The sequence below is a fragment of the Buceros rhinoceros genome, unplaced genomic scaffold (assembly GCF_000710305.1).
Source record: "Buceros rhinoceros silvestris isolate BGI_N320 unplaced genomic scaffold, ASM71030v1 scaffold1384, whole genome shotgun sequence".
Lineage (NCBI taxonomy): Eukaryota > Metazoa > Chordata > Aves > Bucerotiformes > Bucerotidae > Buceros > Buceros rhinoceros.
The window spans coordinates 5,079-24,360 of NW_010407431.1; the positions used below are offsets into that span (position 1 = coordinate 5,079).

The 19,282-nt window shown below is 36.0% G+C and overlaps 1 protein-coding gene across 1 annotated transcript in view; it reads right to left on the reverse strand.

The window, feature by feature from the left end:
* Positions 1–459: 459 nt before the first annotated feature.
* LOC104491950 (biotin--protein ligase-like) overlaps positions 460–19,282 on the reverse strand; it is a 38,201-nt gene continuing 19,378 nt past the window's right edge. The window contains exon 5 of the mRNA XM_010134446.1: positions 460–735. Coding sequence (XP_010132748.1) covers positions 460–735 — 276 coding nt within the window. The remainder of the gene's footprint in view (positions 736–19,282) is intronic.

Sequence of the window (19,282 nt, forward strand, 5' to 3'; positions counted from 1 at the left end):
ACTTAGTAAAAGTAAGAGCGGAAACAGTAATGCTAAAATTAAGGCCACAATCTACTTGGTATTATTTGTCAAATAACTAGTTTAGAAAATAACTTGTTCTAGAAAACGCACATAATCCAAATATGTGTATTTAATACCTTAAAATTCCCTAAGGCGATGTCCATGTTCTGCAAGAGGAATAATTATAAAACTCCACTGCCAAGTAAACTGCTGTCAGATTTTCCCACCCTGTTCAGCTTAGTATTTCATAAATGATCAACTAATATTCTGTGAACACAAAGATGTCTTTTTTGTGTCCTATTTAGAAGATAACCTGCTTTTTTTTTTTTTTTTTACTTTGACTAGCTTGTGGGCAACAAATAATCCAATGTGAGAAAAGCTTATTTCCGAACGTTGTGTGTTACTGTAATTGTGAATTCCAGATCGGAAAGCTTATTCAGTACGGCCTCGGTCACTATCTTACCCATCTAGAAGATCCATTGTTGTTGTAGTAACTTCAGTAAAAAGAAGAATCTTTCCAAGCTTCTTCGTTTGAAGATTCTCTTGGTACGTTTTCAGGCTGAAATGTTCTGATGAGAAACTTCCCGTCTCAGTGATGACTGGCATGAGAGATGGAGTTACCTCCATTTTTGACTGACAGGATGAAACAAATTTAAGAGATACCTTGCTGGATGCTCTTAATCCTTCAGAATCTACATTTCCCTCAAGCCACTTGAGAAAACCAAGATGGATTTCCTGTGGGCAAGGAAGATAAAGTAAGGCATAGAAACACAGACCACCACGTGTGAAGACATACAAACATTATTCCGAGAGCATTTTTATTCAAGCAGTTATCTTCTACGTCAAAATAGGAAAATTAACTCAATTTCCTCTTCAAAGACCAATTTCTGCTGCTTGTTCTAGTCCAGCCTGGCCTGACTACTTGGTGCAGTCTTCTTAGACTTGGGACCATCCTCCTTGGCAGATTAATTAGGCTTAATCTTTCCTTAAAACAGGGCTTTAGTGGTCCTCCTAGATCCTGAAGCATGAAGTGCACACATTCATCCGTATTATGCAGGTTTTTCAACTTGCTAAGTTTCTTTGCTGGAAGCCTTTTAGTCCATCTCTAAGACTTGATGTGAAAGGTAAAGCAGCAGCTAGGATAAACATTCACTGATTTCTCATCCGAATGTCTGCTAAAAGGGCTCATACCTTCAGCTAATGGAAGCTTCACTACCATTACCTTAAACATGGACTAAAGGAGGTGTTAATTAGCTAGCTAGAAGAGAAGCATGTAAAGCAAGAATGAACAGCACAAGTAAGAAATTTCTACCAGTATATAAAATGCATTTGCACATATGCTCTGTTGTCCTTGTCCCAGCTGATGGCATCACTAACGCACATTTCTGTGCAAAAGGTTTTACATGTGAAATACACATGCACACACATATATGATTTTATGTATCTACACACCAGAACTTTGGCTTTTCTCTCCTTTATTTAGGTTATTTAGAAATTTTTCTGAAGGTGAAGAGATGAACTACTAGGGTAATTACCTGCTTGGTAACACCCTGAAACAACTGTAATATGTTCGTAGAACTCTTTCTGGAGATTCCTAATTCTGTTTTGAGAGGTTTGATATGAAACATTTTCCACGTCTTCAGAAATTGTAAGTTAATAGCCCATAAACACTGATGCTGGAACTTCTTTTTGCTAAGTATGTAGCTTAAATTTCAAAGAACTCTTTTTCTAGAGTCAAAGTGGTCCTTTATATGACATATGAAACATGAAAATTGTGTTTTCTATTCCACTGAAAATAATGTATAAGAGGTTCTTGCCCTTAAATTTTTAAGAGGAAGACTTTTGACTCTGAAACAAAAACTTCTAACCAAATAAATACCCGTCCTTCCCATTACTGCCATATCTGGGAACCAGAATACGAGTGTTCCCTACATGAGTACTGAAGACAGGACTAAGCTCTCTTGCCCTTGAAAAAATGCCTCTGAGCTCCTGCACGACTATTTAAAACCCACAAACCACAATTAAGAGCAAACTTCCTATAAAGTTATCTATCCAAGGAATTACTCCAATTTTCCAAATCCCATTGTTACATCTTAAGAAGGAATGCGAAAAGTGGTCCTGTTCCTAACACCTTTCTATAGATTTTCCTTCCTCACAAGCTACACATTCTCAAGTTTCACACTGACACTGCTTTTTGTGTGACGTTCTTTGTATGCTGAATGTCAGCAGACTTACTGGTTTGCAGCCCTGCAGTATGCGTAGCAGACCATAACGTGGAGAAAGGAATAGTATCTTTACAAATGCCATCAGGCACTAGTTTCTAAGCCCCAGGACAACCTAAGAGTGACTCGGTAGCAAAATTTTAGTTACAGAGAAATTACTTCTTGTTCCTTGGTTTTCTAAAGCACCAGCTGAATCCTTTCCATCGAACTTCTTGGATAAAATATGCTTTATGGTTTTTCTTTTACTGCATATGCATTGTAAATGATGATGTGGCATTAAAGGTTTCGTGAGCATTTCTTGACTCGATCTGCACGAAGCACTTGCATCTCCTCAGTGTAATACAGCTTTGACAGACTGCTCCTAAATTCTTCACGCATTAGCCTACTTGTTTTGCACACACACACACAAGTAACTTACTAGCTCTAACCAATATTTAAAAAAATTATAGCTTTCATTCTTGTCAAGGTGTATATGGAAAAACTGTGCTTAATCAGAAAGAGCACTTTCCTGTTGCTTTCCAAACACAGAGATTCATTGAGCTAGACACAAAATAATTTTAACTCACATAAGGATGGATTTACAGACGTAGAGAAAAAAAGACATGAAGTTGAAAAACAAAGGTGCTTAAAGTATCATTACATACTAAACTAAATGAAAAGTACTCGATACTATGCCTCAGAAAGTCTGTTGTACGTTTGTCACAGCATACTTTCTGAAAAGACTGAAATAGCATGTATTTATGTATTAATTTACATTATTACAAATATGCTACACAATTTGTTTCATTTATCCCTTCAAGTATATTCTTTCGGGTTATTTTTTTCCCCATGGTTTTCGGGTTTACTTCTTGATTTAATTTTCTTGTTTCTAAAGCATACTGAAACATTTAAGAATTGTTACACATGTATAATTATGAAACTAATTTTTCCCATAAAGCACACATTTATTGAGCTGATCAAAAATGTAAACATGAGTAACACGTAATCAAGAACAGCATTTCATTTCTAAAAATTCCTTTAAAAATATGTTTTTAACAAAGCAAAGTTTTAAGTGCTTCCTAGTACACACTAAAATGATTTTCACTGAAGAACCTCCTTCACACAAAGTTAGAAACACGGATGCTGAACCAATGCATTTTGGTCCCCACAATTACACTGGCACACAGAGAAGTACATTTTTGTATAATTAAATAAACGTATATAAGAAGTCAGGGTTAACCTCTGCTTCAACTCCACTTAAAAAGGAATATAATCACACCAGAGCCTGAACTCAGCGATTCGTTGCTAAGCTCAGGATTCAGCTTTGAATTCAAAACCTATCCCCAGCCATGTCCACCGTTCTGCAGCAACCTCTGGTGGGCATTTAAAAAATGAAAAGTGCTGCTTCAGGAACTGTTTGGCCTTCCACATCGCTGGGACCAGATCAGGCATCCAGCAAAAGGTAAGGAAATACCCAAACTCCCGGCCGCTGCTTACCCTGACCATTATGAAAATCCTAAACCATGCAAGTACAAGCTCTAAACAAGCACACTATCAAAAAAGCTGCAGCTGTTACATATTTGGGCACTGACAACAATATCTGCAGCTATTTATCTGCACTTAGAATCATACTAAAATCTGTATTACGTATATTATCAGTGACATACTTTGTAAATATAATAACTACATTTGTTTTAGGATAGTATAAATATATTCTGAAATTGTTATTCATCATTACTGCATCAGTTTTGGACAGGAGAACTGAAGTCAAGCCAAATTTAATTTCCTTAGAAACTGTTCATTTTTCTAAGCACATTTTATATGTACATTCTCTAAAGCAAAGATACCGTCTTCTTTCTGAAAATAAGAATGAAATTTGACATGTCAACCAAACAACTTGGCAACAAGAGAGCTAATCAGTTAAAATAATCAATTACAAATTTAATACTTATAACAAGAAAAATTCTCTACCCATATTTTAAATGGTAAAAGCACAATATATTTTCAGGGTATTGCAAAAAGACAATTGCCAAAGGCAGAAGAGCACTACACCAACAGGATCTACCCACCGCTTCTCACTAACAACTTCTCCTCCAGCACTCCAAAGCACAACTCCTCCCAGACAGAAGCATGGAGAGAAAAGCAATTTCAAAGCACTGACAGCCTCACTGATCTGGTACCCAGGGACAAACAGATGAACAAGCAGAATTTTGATTGTCAGACTGAAAGTGTCACTGAATGAAAAGTTCAGTAGGGTAGGGAAATGTAGTGGATGCTAAGGCACAAAATTCACAGAGAGTTAGGCTACCACATACTACATATCCATAGCTCCTCCACTGACCAGCACAAAGGCTTATTAGGGGTCACTGGATCAAGGATTGGCGGTCTGGCGTTGCAAGGTGTTGAATTGAAGCTTAAATGGTAATTGTAAAGTAAAGAAGGAAGAGTAAAAGCTGTATTTTGTTTATTATTTAACATTTGCTTTCTATGATTTTAATATTTTGGTAAGGTGTGTGAAGGAACTGCTATGTAACAGAAATTTCGCTGATTAAAATTATTTTTAATTTCATAGTCACTAGCTTCGCTTTTTCCTAATGCTTACTTAGCAGTTGAGATTGAACAAAAGGGAGAAAAGAGACATAAGGAGAATAAGAGACAAAAAACAGCTGCATGTGGACCCGTCTCTGTTGTAGTATAAAATAACAGAAAATTACAGCTCCTGATGGAGATTTTATTTGCACCTGGGCTCTATCAACCAATAAGACACGCACAAAGCACATAAACTTTCAGCTATAAGGGTTCAAAATAATCTCAAATCCAAGAGTTTATTCTTACATTCTCTTTATACAGAGAGAATTTTTACGTATTTTCCTTTTTTTATGTGTACTTTCATATACATACACAGAGACATGCAAGTATCTTTCTTACTGGGTGCACTTGAGAGCTAACAAATTCTGTGACGATAGGTCTTAAACTCTGCATCAATGGAATGCTTTGTTAAGACAAAATTCAGTCACAGCCTAAATTCATTTGGCTTCTATTAAAAACATGGAGGCAAAACTAAATGAAAGCTAAAAATATAATGCCATAAACCAAACAAATATCAGTTAGCTCTCTCCTTTCTTGGAAGGAAAAATGAGACAGTTTTAACTACAGATGCTCCCTCCACCTGACGACTCAATTTTGTGACTATAATACTTCATTTTAGCTGTTGCTTTTTGAGTAAGTGAGGCCAAGTATATTCACTTTCTGGATACATACCTAGAACATGATTTAATGATTTTTCTCCTTTCTTCACATAAAATATAATCATTTCCAATGAACTACCTTTATTTTTGTACTCTAAAAAGTTTGCAGTTGATGCATTGATTCTATTATCAGTTGATGCACTGATTAAATCACATACACATATACATTTATTAACTGCAAACAAGTGAAGATTACACAGGCGTAAAGTACCAGACTTTTAGAGGAGCAAATGAATAGCCCATTTGGAGCATAACCACATTTACAGACATCACACCTCCGAAATTGCTAACCTGCCTTTTTTTTCCTGAATTGGCAGTTTTCAAATGAGTACTATTTGGTTCAGGTATGATCTCATATGTATATATTTCATATGAATTCTACAACTGCACTGATAGAAAATAACATATTTTAAGAGTGCACGGCATTTGGAATCTGATTTCAACTTTAGAATATAAAAATACACACACACGTATACACAAAAAATATATCCTCTTTGTATTACACAGCTTTGCTCAAGCCCTACAAGTCTAAAGGTGTTAAATCAGCCACTGGAGAGCTTCCATAGCATCTCTTGAATCCAACAGAAACAAACTGAAGTCAAACATGGTAGTAGACTGGTGCCAGCAAAAAACACATCTACAGTGGCAGCTCCAGCCCAGAATGCTAGTGACTCAGGAGGCCAGCAGCAAGAAAAGTCAGCTATTAGCACAAGAGAGCAAGGTTTTGGCAGACATTTCTAACTAATGAGGCACACAAAATGCTTTTCTGATGCTGCCTGCGTTTTTACTTCCTGTAATAATGTTATACTTTGAGATCTGAAGCAGATGACAGTTTCATAACACAACCATAGCCCCATTGTAAATTCATGTTCTTACTTGGTCATACAGAAAAATGCTAAAAATAAAAAAATATTAAGTATCAAACGGCAAAAACACCCCACCCCCCTTACTGTAAATATACAGAAGATGCAGAAAACATGTGAAGTTATATACTCTTCTCATTGCTTTCAAGGCTTTGTAAAACATTTTGTAAACATTAAGTTCAGTATCACAATCATTCATTAAAAGGAATTATTTTCTTTTACAAGGTGCGGAAACCCAGTCTTTTGAAAAGACCGAAAAATAGAGAAAAAACCCTAAAAACTTCATAGATCAGATGACGAAAGAAGACAATCTCTTGGTGATCACACCCTTGACAGAGGAACTGGAAAAGGATGAATAGGCCTGCTGTAACCTCTTCCACGGAAACACTCACAAAGATGGGAAAAAGGTTGTTCTTCCTTCCCAAGAAAAACAACACTGGCCATCATCTACTAGTTCAGCGGGACCCAGGAAAGCTACAGCTAGCAGAGGTATTAATTCGGTTTGTGCATCAAAGCTAGTGTTTCTAACCAGACAAGCAGGTTAAGAAATGTCATTAGATAGTCATAATCGTTAGTTCAGTACTGCTCAGATGTCATTAAATAACATTACCAATGTTATTATCAATGCCTGGAATCCTGAGCAGTTGCCCTTTTAGATTTAACTAAGTGTAAGCCTGGAAATGGATTCTGTAAAAACTGAAACAAAAAGAATAAACAGAACTGTAAAACATGAAGGCTATTTACAATACCTTCAAAATTTGATTTGAAATCTATAAGGTACTCAAATTAATTCATTTTAAGGAAGCATATATAAAACTTCTCTCTTAATATATATATAAACCTTATGTAGAAAACTTCTCTCTTAACTCTTATAATTAATTTTATAGTTCAGTCCTCATTCAAGGAAATAAATTAAAATTTAAAAGGTAGATAGTTTTCCTCCACTGTCTCACTGGCTGAGTTTAATCTATCTTCAGAGTACTTATAATATTTACATTTGTTTTGCATATTTTATTAACAGGAAGATGTATTTTAGCTGAGGTCACTCGTTAAGTCATGGAAGAATCTGTGCATCCATCTTACTCTATTCAGCATGCAGATGGCCATTATTTTCATGACTGGTGTTTTAGTTAACAGTGTAAAAATCTTCTGAAGGAGAGAAATCCCCAGTTCTCCACCTTCTTCTTTACCCATCCCCTAAAGAACTTCATAAAGATTTTATTGTACCACCAAATTGCATTCTGATTCCATGTTCTCATGAACTTCTGTAGTTACTTGGCTGGTATTTGCTGTGCATTCTCAGGATACTACATAATCAGGAAATCTGTTTCAGTTTACTAATACTATTTTTATATTTCCTAAACCAAGATACAATGCAAAACATAAGCTGACTGTGCAAAACATGGAAGGGCATTTAGAAAGTGGCAGGGATTGGAAACTTTTTAAATTCCCAATCCACGGGATTTTTAGGAGTCTCTAGAGGTTTGGGTAGTCCGTTACTTTAGTCTATGATATACTTTCTCAATAGAGGCAGAAAAAGCTAATAATTTCTGAAAGATCATTCCAAGACCAAGTTCCTTATTTTCGTCTCCATACTTTAGTGTGTTTGTAAAAACAAGTGTTACTTTACATAAACAGTTACGCAGTGCATCATCTCAGCAGTATGGGGAACAGGAACGGTCACATACAGAAGTGGGTTCACTCTGTCAACTGATACGTGGAATACCTAGCCCAAAAATGGGAAAGATTCTTAAAAAGTGTTGCAAAGTATCTTTATCCTTTTTACCGCAGTTACATTTCTTTGAACATGAAGCATCTTATATTTCCATCCATTCTCAGTCCACGTGTCCAGTAACTGCTCATAAATCTACGCCTAACTTTGAATCCAAAATTTAATTTAGGTTTAAAAAGCACTGTATGTAGGCAGAAAATTAATTTATCCAATGTGCACCAGTCCATTCTAAACACTGGCTGCAGGGCCCAGGACAGAATGCACCAACTAACGAAACTCTATCAGATGTTACCTTCTGTAGAGAAAGGAATGTTGTCAATGAGGTTAGAAAGATAAAAAGAAATCAACTGGCAGTAAAAAGGAAAAATAGTCTAGTTCATGTCAGTATCTCTCTATTGTTTTTAGCACACTGTTACACTTATGTATTATATTGCTCAAAGGCACATGCTATCATTCAATCATGCCAAAAAATAGAGGAAATGAGGCAATTGCCTTTTTCTTTGTTATATGCAAAAAATGTATCAGAAATTCTTAAAAGGGTGGAGAAAAAAAACCCAAAAACCAACATGGGTGAACATACACTGCCCTAAGCAGAACACAATTGTTTCGATTTCTCAGTTTTGATAAAGTACTGCCATTTACGGTCCCTGACCACACAACTGCCTTTGCGGCCGCCGGACAAGGCTAGCTGCAGAAAGCCCCGCTGCACGGTCCTCAACACAAACCAGAGCTGAGCGGAGCAACAGGGAGGACAGCAGAGCAATGCTGTAAGGTGCATCCTGCCTTTGGCTCCGCTGTGACAGAACAGTCTGGAAGCAATCTTCCCAGCAGCTGCTCTCATCAACAAACTGTTTATTGTAAGAAAGTGGCTGGGTCAAAGGCTAAACATCATCCAGAACTGAAAGCGTATCTTAAAAAAACCTGAAGCCGTCCATGCATATGAAAAAAGCATATTACTTATGAGAGAGAACCATATTCCACTCTGAAAGGCCAAAAGTCTACTTAAAGAAAAACTTCTTAACTTGATGAAGCAGTATTTTAGAACACTGTACTAATATACTGCGGCTTGTGCTGATTTTGAGTCCTGTTTTTACTAGAAACTTTGCACAGAAGTTATTTAAAATTCAATCTGTGTTTTATAGTAAAAAATAAAATAGAGTTGTATTAAACATATTCTAAAATATACACTGAATAGATTAGCTTCATGTTCACATACAACAACAAGAATATAAGTACTCCTCTCATACACTACAAACACACCATCAAAGTTGAAAATACAGGCTTAGGCACAGTATCAGTTTTACAAAAAAAAAAAAGGCAGGTTTTATCATGCCAGTAGCAGAGAGAGATGACGTACTAAACGCAGGCGCACCAGATCCTTAGCAAGCATTTGCCAAGTCAGTTTCAAACCTTCTTTGAAAACTTTTCAACGCAACAGCCCATATTCAGGTGTCAAAACTCTTCCAAAATTCCCAGCTCTGTCAAGAATCACAAAAGGATTGTAATTAACCACGTTTTAAGCCAAGAATACTTTAAAAAAAAAATTGTAATTGCATTTTACCGTATAACTACTCTTAGGCACATGCACGCACACACAAAAAGAAAGGAACAAAGAATGTGAGCATCACAACCCCCTCATATTTAGCATAATTTAGGAATATCCATAATAAAGTTTTAGTTTAAACTAAAGGAAACTAAAAATCACAGGACGAAGTCTCATTTAGCAGTTTGTAGCTCTTAATCTCAGAAATTAAGGAGTGTATGACCACCTATGCAAGGTAAACTGGTATCACAACATAGCACAGTAATTGGGGTACATTTGCTGCGACAGACTATAAAGCTGACTCTGAGGGTCAGAGATCAATAAGAACAAGGTCTACCTTTGACATAACATCACTACATAACACTTCACAAAAATGAACATTGCAATGAAAGGGCTGATAAATCAGGGCCAGGAGGTGTTGATTTATCCTACCAGAAAAAGGTGTGACAAATTATGGTTTGACCATTTAATTCTTCATGACACCTACTTGGGAACAAAACTGTTGTTATTTTTTTTAGAAGTGTACAGCAAATCGAGCTTACGTGCAACTCTGCTAAAGAAAGGTATACAGAAACGAGGCAGAAGGGAAAAGACATTCCATTTCTGCACAAAAATCTGAACATTATGCATATTAAAGTGGGTTTAAAAAAATCAGTCATGTTTAGAAGAATAAATTCAGGTATAAATCTAACATAAATGCTGTGCACATTCATTTTAAATTACTCTCAAAAGTATTCTGTATTGACTAGAAAAAATACAGAAGAATTTTGTTCTCAGCTAATAGGGCAATAAATTAGATGCAACACATTCAGCTGGTAAAACTGTCTCTGTTAAACAGCTATTTTTATTTAGTACCAATTTTTTTTCTAACCGAGGATAAAATACTTTGTTGAAAATCTCGGAATTAGTAGTAGGATGAATTAAGTAAATAAAACCTAAGAAAATATTTTTTTCTTAGCACTGATAATACACAATCCTTAGTTTAAGGTTTTTCATCAGGTTTGTTTTGACTTTCATCAGGTTCATATACACAAAATGTGAATGAATTTAGTGTTCATGAATACGAAATAGAACAGGAGTCAAAGATTCTTGTCAGCACTGCAAACATTCATTAAACTTGAGAGACAAGATTTCAGCTGTGCCTCATTTTTGCCTCTTCTGAGCAAGAACTCCCCATTCTGTCACATGTAGGGGTTTTTGAGCTAAAGATACCGCTGTGAAATATTAGGGTGAAACCACAACACATTTTTACATGTACCACAACTCAGAAATTACAATACAGTTATGTCCTTAAAGTTGCACAGCTGATGTTCAACCAGTGTCATATATTTTATAAGTCTTTCTAAAACACATTCAGATTGACATAACAGTTTATAAATTGTAATGTTAAAAAAAGATGCTAGAAGAAACACCTTAGAAAGGAAGAATTTCTTGGAAATCACATGCTTATAATGGAAAGAAAATGCTTGGTACATTATTTGTAGTATATCTACTCTGAAGATAAAAACAGTATTAAGATAACAATTACTGTAATTAAGATCTCCTTGCTGATCAAGAAGCCTAAAAATAATTAGCATGACAGCATGGGATTATTTGAAAAAAAATAGTAAACCAATGTTTTTTATTTAGCAGAATCTATCAAAAAAGTTAAGCTCCACGCTTCGAAAATTTGTATTCAGCCATGTAAAATTTATATAGCAAATCAAGAACCCTGAAGGAAGCCTTAATAATTTTCTGTTCATCGCAAATTAATAATATTTCCTATACAGTATAATGTATATAAACTATACTTACAAAGTATTATGTATAATGCTAGGTTGTAGGGTAAACGGTACAAACTACATTTACGGTTATCCTAGCTGCGTATTTTCTAACGTGTTGTAATAATTCTCTCCCCTTTTCAGCCCTTTCAGATTTAACACTTAGTTTCTTCTGCTGGGATTGAAACCTTGTTCAGAACAAAAGAGGTTAAAACTTCTCCCCAGAGGAAAAACAAGAGAGTATTAAGCAAGTCATACACTACACCTTCCTGTAGTTGTAAGGGTCCTAATACATGGGCAGCTTCAAGAACTAACTTCAGAGTCAACCTCCTTAGAAAGCAACCATCTGAAAGCATCTCTGCAATTATCAGGGATAAATGGCAAAAAAAGACCCCACCAAATTTAATTTGTCCTTTAAAGATGGACATACAGCATACTTAACCCTCACAGGGATAAGGCCAAACATTTATCTAAACAAACCCTTTAGCTACTCCAGGGCTGAGTTCACTTTAGGCAAGTCATATATACGACTAGCTCCTGCTCCAAAAGATCCCATTTGGCACACAGAACTCACAGTACTGCAGCCAACACCGCAGGGATCCAAGCCCACGACTGAAATTCAGGGTGTTAGGAATGACTTTGGGAAACAAGGCACGCAAAGAAGTTGAGACCAAGGCAGTATATGAGAAGCACTCAAGAGAAGCAAATACGGGCAATCAGGAGCATTTATGACAATAGCACATTCTTTATTCTGAAGGACTTTGGATTCCTTTGACTTCCACTGAGGATAACCACCTGTTTCTGTGCTTAGGGGTATTTATGCTCTATTACTGTTAGAAGAATTGAGAGAAGACCTAATCTGTCAAACAAAATTTTGCAATATTTGTTAACGCAAACAGTAACACTTCATGTAGAATGTAGCCCAAAGAAAACTCATTTAATGAAATCTAACCACAATGCTTGGAAACATACTATTCCATTGTTTTAAGACTCAACTGAATAGCACACCTGAAAAAGAAGATGGCTTCATTTTTGAGACTTTTCCCATTAAAAGTTAGTATTAACCCAGGTAAGAAAATGTCTTGGGGGGCAGCAGTCTTGAGGGCACAACAAGATACAACCTTATGGAAATACGTGTTGAAAACTCGTGCTGCATATAGGCACTATTGCGAAGGTTAGTGACTGCAGTGCAAGCCTCAAACCTCTGACAAGGTATGAAAGCTTTTAAGTTGAGTAAGAGTAGAGCGCAATATAATTTTTCATTGAGGCTCTGCAGCCAGTGAGTGGAAGAGGACTCCAGCTCTTACGGCATACAGCTAGCTGTATTGAACATTTCCTAGCTCCAGCCTGACCATAGAAAGTGGTAGAACTTTAGTAATACTAAAAAGAAAAAACAGCCAAGGTCTGGACAAGTGAATCTCACAGAAATGAGCACTAAGACTATAGCATCTTACCCAGACTACACTTCTAAAGTGAAGAACATGGCCAAAATGAAGCAAAAGGTTAGAAAGGCTGATAACCAGCTCTGTATATACCCACTCCAAAGATGAACATTCAGCTGAATAGATAAGAACAACCTTTGTTGAAGGCGCTTAATTAATAGTCCCAAACCAGAGGGTTAACATCTAAAAACAAATTGTCTCCAGGGAAAAAGTTTCAGAGATAACTTTTTTCAGAAAAAGAGAGTTTAAAATGCATTTCCAGAATACTTTCACACAAACTAACGAACTCAAGCTCCAGACCAAGTCTGTGACACCTAGCAATTAATTAATCCTTGGTTAAAAAAGGGACAATTTGGGTCTTTGTTTCTTGAACATAACAGCCAGGGAAACAGGAGACAGAGCGAAGTAATTATTATTTAATTTTGAGTCTGAAGTTTGATGACAAACTTCCTGTTTGTCACGCTAGTGCTATGACTAGTGCTAGTAACAGTGTTATAAAATCACAAACATCCACGAACAGATGGATAAATTGTTTTGTATGGAACAATAAGAATAGCAATAATTGTAGTAAGGTTTATGGCAACTTAAAAATGTCTAATTTGCTATTGCAAAAGCTGATAAACTTCTCTTCCCAACAACAAAGTAACACTAAGCAGAAAGGGGCAGCTCTTGACAAAAGCCCCCGCTGCTCAAACGATACGAATACGAGGACAAAGCAGCAGCCATATCAATATAAATGCCCCTTTAAACCCGTACCTTTTCTCCAACAGCAGCCAGCAGCAGATACATAAGGGAAGAACACAGCAAGCATAAGGTAACTCTCTTCTTTTCTAGCAATATACATCGTAAGGATTTGCGAGCCAAAGAGCATATGCCTCACAGCTCCAATGAAGCATTCTCCCAAAAAAGACAAGTAATGTTTCAAACTCAGTTGAAAACATTCCTGATACAAACTACGCTTATTAAAATAATGACAAAAGTATTATAAAGACAGAAGTACAACTTTAAATGTTTTCAGGTATTTCTAACAAAACTTCAGCAATTCAAACAAGCAGCTCAAATATTTACAGTAATTTGCAGCTCATACTGCTGATGGTAACTGAGAAAGTGCTCCTCTCTCTATAGGAATCAAAATACAAGAAAAAGCATTTGCTTTCACCTACTGTATTTTCTTTTCCATCAGCTAATGCGCTGTACTAATACACCAACATGTAAAATACAGTCAAAAAATTGAAAACTAATTAGATAACTTTCATCTCTGCAGCTGCTGTTCCTGTCAGGTAGCTGTGGGACATGAACTAATCGTAATATCAACAATTCCATTTTGGAAAGAAAAAACGTGTATCTTCCAGACCACAAAAATGCATGGGTAATTGCTTATTTCATGTAATGAGTTCTGAAGTCAAAACATACCATATGTAATTTTTTATTTAAATCTTGATGATTATGCATCTAAACAATTATTTTTCTTTATCTTGTAAAAGAATTTCAGAAATACCTACTGGAATTAATTTTTGTCAATTTCGAATATATGGAAATGCTAAGATATGCTCCCAGAAAATAGTTCTCTTCATCTTAAGAATGTTTTTCAATTCCTAAAAGTTGTCTTTGTACAATAGGTATAGCGCATCCTCTTTAAAGCAGAGGACTTAGCGATACACTTTCTCCAGCTGAATAATGCTCTTTCTTTCAAATAATTTTTACAACGAGAACAATGTAACTTTCTCTACTGAAGTCAAGATTTCATCAGTCAAAAGGTATAAGAAATGATGACCAATTACTTCATTGCAAATGTAACACGAAAAACGGTATGTCAAAGCAAAAAAACGAAACGTGCATACTATTAACTAATACATATTATATCCATAATCTTCTTTCACATTTGGATCTTAACAAATAAAAATCATCTTATCTTTATTTAGATTCTCTCTCTGAAGTTTTAAAACACGGTATTCACTTTATAGTAAGTCTATATCGAAGGACAAGAAGTTGAGCAAAAATCTAGATGTAGGTTGTTTGTCTGAAGAATGTTTTGAGACTCGACAGTCTGGGTACCCACTTCTAAAGACTTAAGTTATTTAATCATCTATTGTTCTGTCTTCAAATCTGAGTTTTCACCATGTGCAAAAATTGTAAATTTATTACGGCCACGACTACTCTTAAACTGATGTAGAGATTCTTACCTGTGTTAAAATAACAGGGACAGACCGTACTAGTCTCCTCAATACTGATCCTGCTAAGGCTTGGCTTTAAAGGTTATTTAATTATTCAGGTTTTTACAAATTGAGAAGCGTATTTTGAAATGTATTCTGAAGTAGTACTTAAAATACTTCTTAAATAAGTTCAACAGTACAATTTAGTACATGCTTGAGAAACAATACACACTAGATACGGAAAGCGAATCTCAATAAAACAAGCTGTAAAAATCAAATACTGTCCTGTATTTTACATCCTAGTGAAATGATCAGTCCAAAGTAGCACAGATTTTACAGCCAAAATTATTAGGCGCATTATAACAACTAGCAGCTGTAGGAAATACTACAAAATGCAGTAATACAAGTTGTTTTCTAAGTATGAAAACATGGTCAAGTCTAGCTCCTTACCTTTGCCTCTTCAGCTCTTGCTCCATTCCCCTCTCTCCTCCTCCCACACAGTGTCTGTCTTTTTTCATCTGGTCTCAAACTAGATCCACTAGCTGTTCCTCCTGAGGTTTTTCTTCCTCAAAAAAGTTCTTACCCTCGTCAGTCAAGGAGCATGCTCCAATTTACACACTAAATGAATAACTCCCATCTCAACTTTTCTCAGGGATGCAGTTCTCCAGGACCAGTTGTCTTCTCCGGGCCTGTGTCACTTTCATAATTTCTATTGCACTGTGCATTTATTAAGGCAGGGGTAAAGAAAGAAGACTTGACTTCACTTCCGAAACTCAAGGTTGCCAGTATGGCTACTAAGATTACATACAGATTTTTTAAAAATATACATCTAAACACACAGACTTAGGCAAGTCTGTACATATAATTATAACAGCCACAGTGCCATACTTCAGTACAGAGCTTTATCACCGTTGCAGATCCTCTAGCGTTTGCACGGAAATTCTGGTATAGATAAAATAGTGACCAGCTGAAATTCTTAAAATTAAATCATGTAATCCTGTGAAGCACAGCTCTGCATAATCTGTAAGAATACAGGTTGCCCTGACGGACAGCACTTTTACAGAGTATACCCTTATTAGCAGAAGAAAAATACACGTACCATGAAACCAGACAGAACTGGATTTATCCCGAGTTTTTTCCTTCTGTGAAAACCTTCCTTCAATATTGATGTAAATCCTTTGTAATGAATGCCATCACTACAATTTCCAAGTAACTGAGGACAGTTAATTACTAAACTGGAACACATTCCACTTATTGTGAAGACTGACTACAATCCAAATAAAAATTAAAAAAAAACAACAAAAACTTTCACATAAAAGTTACAGTAGAAACTACAGCAAACTTTCTGATTTAAGTTAACAGCTGTTCTTTAATCAGCTTATCCCTACAAGAACTGCATAAAGTCAGCCAGATAGTCACATGCCAAATTCCATTCCCACTGCACCTGGAATTTCAGGATTTCCTTAATGCGTCAGAACCCCCAAGACATTTCTTAAAATGAACCATCAAATGATAAATACAACAGAATCTAAGTCTGTCCCTTCCCTATCAACTGCTGACACAAGTAATACTTGGTAATTTTTTTTGTAGACTTGTCTTCTTCAATGACAAACTCTGAAAATACTGGAATGTCTTTGAAATCAATGATAACTCTAAGTAAGTCCTAACTAAATTTTCCAGAATATTTGCAACCCGATAAACTTAAATAATAGGCTTTGTGTAGTGGACAACTTTTTTCTCATAACATTATTGTGTAACTGAATTGTCAAAGAATTGTTGAGTCCAAGACACATATTCAGAAGACCTCAAAGTGGTAAATGCACTGTTTTGAAGACAGCTAAAGTTTGCAGTTTTATCTTTTTTGAAGTGCAATATAAGGAGACACTGCTATTTCCTCTTGGTTATATATTTTTATACAACTCTTCCCTTTAATTAAAATACATAATCTTGTATCATTGAACTATTTGTTAAAAGTAAAGATACAAAAGAAGCACTACTTAAATTGTTAGATAACTGTTATAATGCTTTCTGATTGTGGAAATGTCTGGTCATTTCTGAGCAACAGTAACATGATAGCATCGTACACGACTCCAGCTGATGCCAAGCCTGTTCTCATTTTCCCAGTCTCACTTACGTAAATTAGCTACAGGCCCCACTGACAGTCAGAGAATCAAGTTTTTTATGTTTGGAAATACTCCACTTCTGTCAGATCTTTACCAGTGAGGTCATAGTAAACAAACTGAAGCCAAATTGCCATGGATCTCCAGAGCGTTTGTCTCAAGTTAAGGATTCTTGCTATCTAAAATCACCCATCTGCTCAAAGCCAGTCTGAACCCTGACTCCAAAATGTTTACCCGTTACAACTTCTGAGGACTGAAACAAAATCCACAACCAGTCACTTTAATTATAGCCTTCAAATAGAGATAGAACGCGTGCCTGTGTTAGACATAGAGACAATATGAATTTGGATTAGTTTGCCACTGTGAATTCTACTTTTTTAATTTATATTCCTATTACAAACTCCAAGATACAATGAAACCAAGAAAACTCAGCCTCACACACTGGCTAGCAATGCTCCACGCCAAGAGACCTACACTCAGGAAAGGGTGCTCAACCTTAATGCTATTCTCTAACATTTCAGGAGTGAGAAGTTAGCAGAAGACATGAACATCAAGCTCACACATGTTTTAAATAGGTATTACATAAGCCATTCTAAAAGGATAATAACATTTTCCATTCTCTACAGCACAGAAAAAACATGCCTACTGAAGAAAGTGGTTGTGAAGGATCATGCACACTGACTTGAAGCAAGCCTTGAAACATGATAGAATACACTTCAGTGAGTGGCACTTTGATCGGATGCCAGCACATAATAATTTCATATCAGAGTTAGCTCTACAGTAAGATTAAATGCTACTCAGTACAAAAGGCATTAACTTTTAGTTCTCGCAGCAGCATAAAGACCCTTTTTATGGAGACTGCTATAAACAAGGTATTTTCTTTCATTCCTCAAAGCTTCTTGCATTTTCCAAATGATTGTCAAAAACATTTATTCAACCAATACATTGCCAAAAAGTTGCTTACAAACCATAATGCAGCATAAGTATACTATTCATTATTATACGCCTACAAATGATTCATGATTGTTTAAAATAAGCAGCATGCTTGCTGCTATCGTGCAAGAAGAAAAACAGGTTTTAACTAGAGAAGAATAAAATAAAGGGAATGTTTGCAGATTTCTCTTTCCCCTACCCCAAATATTCTCTAAAGATAAACAAAAAAAAGGCAAAAAGTAGCTTTAGCAACCACCTGAAATTACTTGGCTCCACATTTGGCATTTCTTTCATCTCCCATCAAGATTTCTTAATCGAGAATGTTTTACTGTATTATGACACTACATACCATCGATTCCTGTGGAATTTTAAATGCCATTTTAAAATTGAGGAAATATTATACATGGCAGTTGCTGCAAACATGCAAAGATATTTTAATGTAATTCTATATACAACCCACTATGCATAAACTGAATTTCCATCCCTTCCTTATTTTGTGCTCTCTAACTCCAGCTCACAAGTGACGCCTAGCGGTCCCTCACTAAAGGAGGTGTATAAAACGCAGCAATTGCACCCAGATTTTGAGAGCAACAGAGATTCAAGGTGATTTTAACGTAACGCAAACACTGTTCCAGCTCAGCTCAGCAGGAGCACTCTGATCAATACCAAAGTCTCATAGTGCTAGTGAATGCACTGAAAATAACTGCAACATGCCAGACTTTTCTCAATAAACAGCTCCAGGGAGAACTCGGAAGAAACTTTAGAGTGAATGATTTGAGATAATTTAGAACCTTCTAATATTTACAGGAGCCAGCACGAACAAAGCTCAGCTGTCAGTCAGATCCTGAGCCTGGGCTACTGAGTTCACCCAGGAAAAGCCAACCTCTATTGAACGCTTTAATTTTGTCTCAAATATTAGTAAAAAAAAAAAACCAAAACATTTAATAGTTTCATAGTCATTTTGCACTGTAAAATTGGTTTTAAAAAGCAGCCTCTGAGCAGAGAGCCCAGGTGGCCTACTTTCCTGTAAGGACGTCTCATAGGCTAACCGCAATACCCCCATCATCTTTCTCTCCATGCCTTCTACATACAGTCACTGTTACTATTTACAGTATCTCACACACCTTCTCTTTTCCCTCTCCTTTCTCAACCAGGCCAGCTAAACACTTCTCAGACGAAGAAACTTCTTCCTATGCAAGAACAATTTTTCAAGACAAGATGTGAATTTAATGACCCTTACTGAAACAAGTAAGCTCTTCATATCTGAAGACAGCCATTAAAAGACAC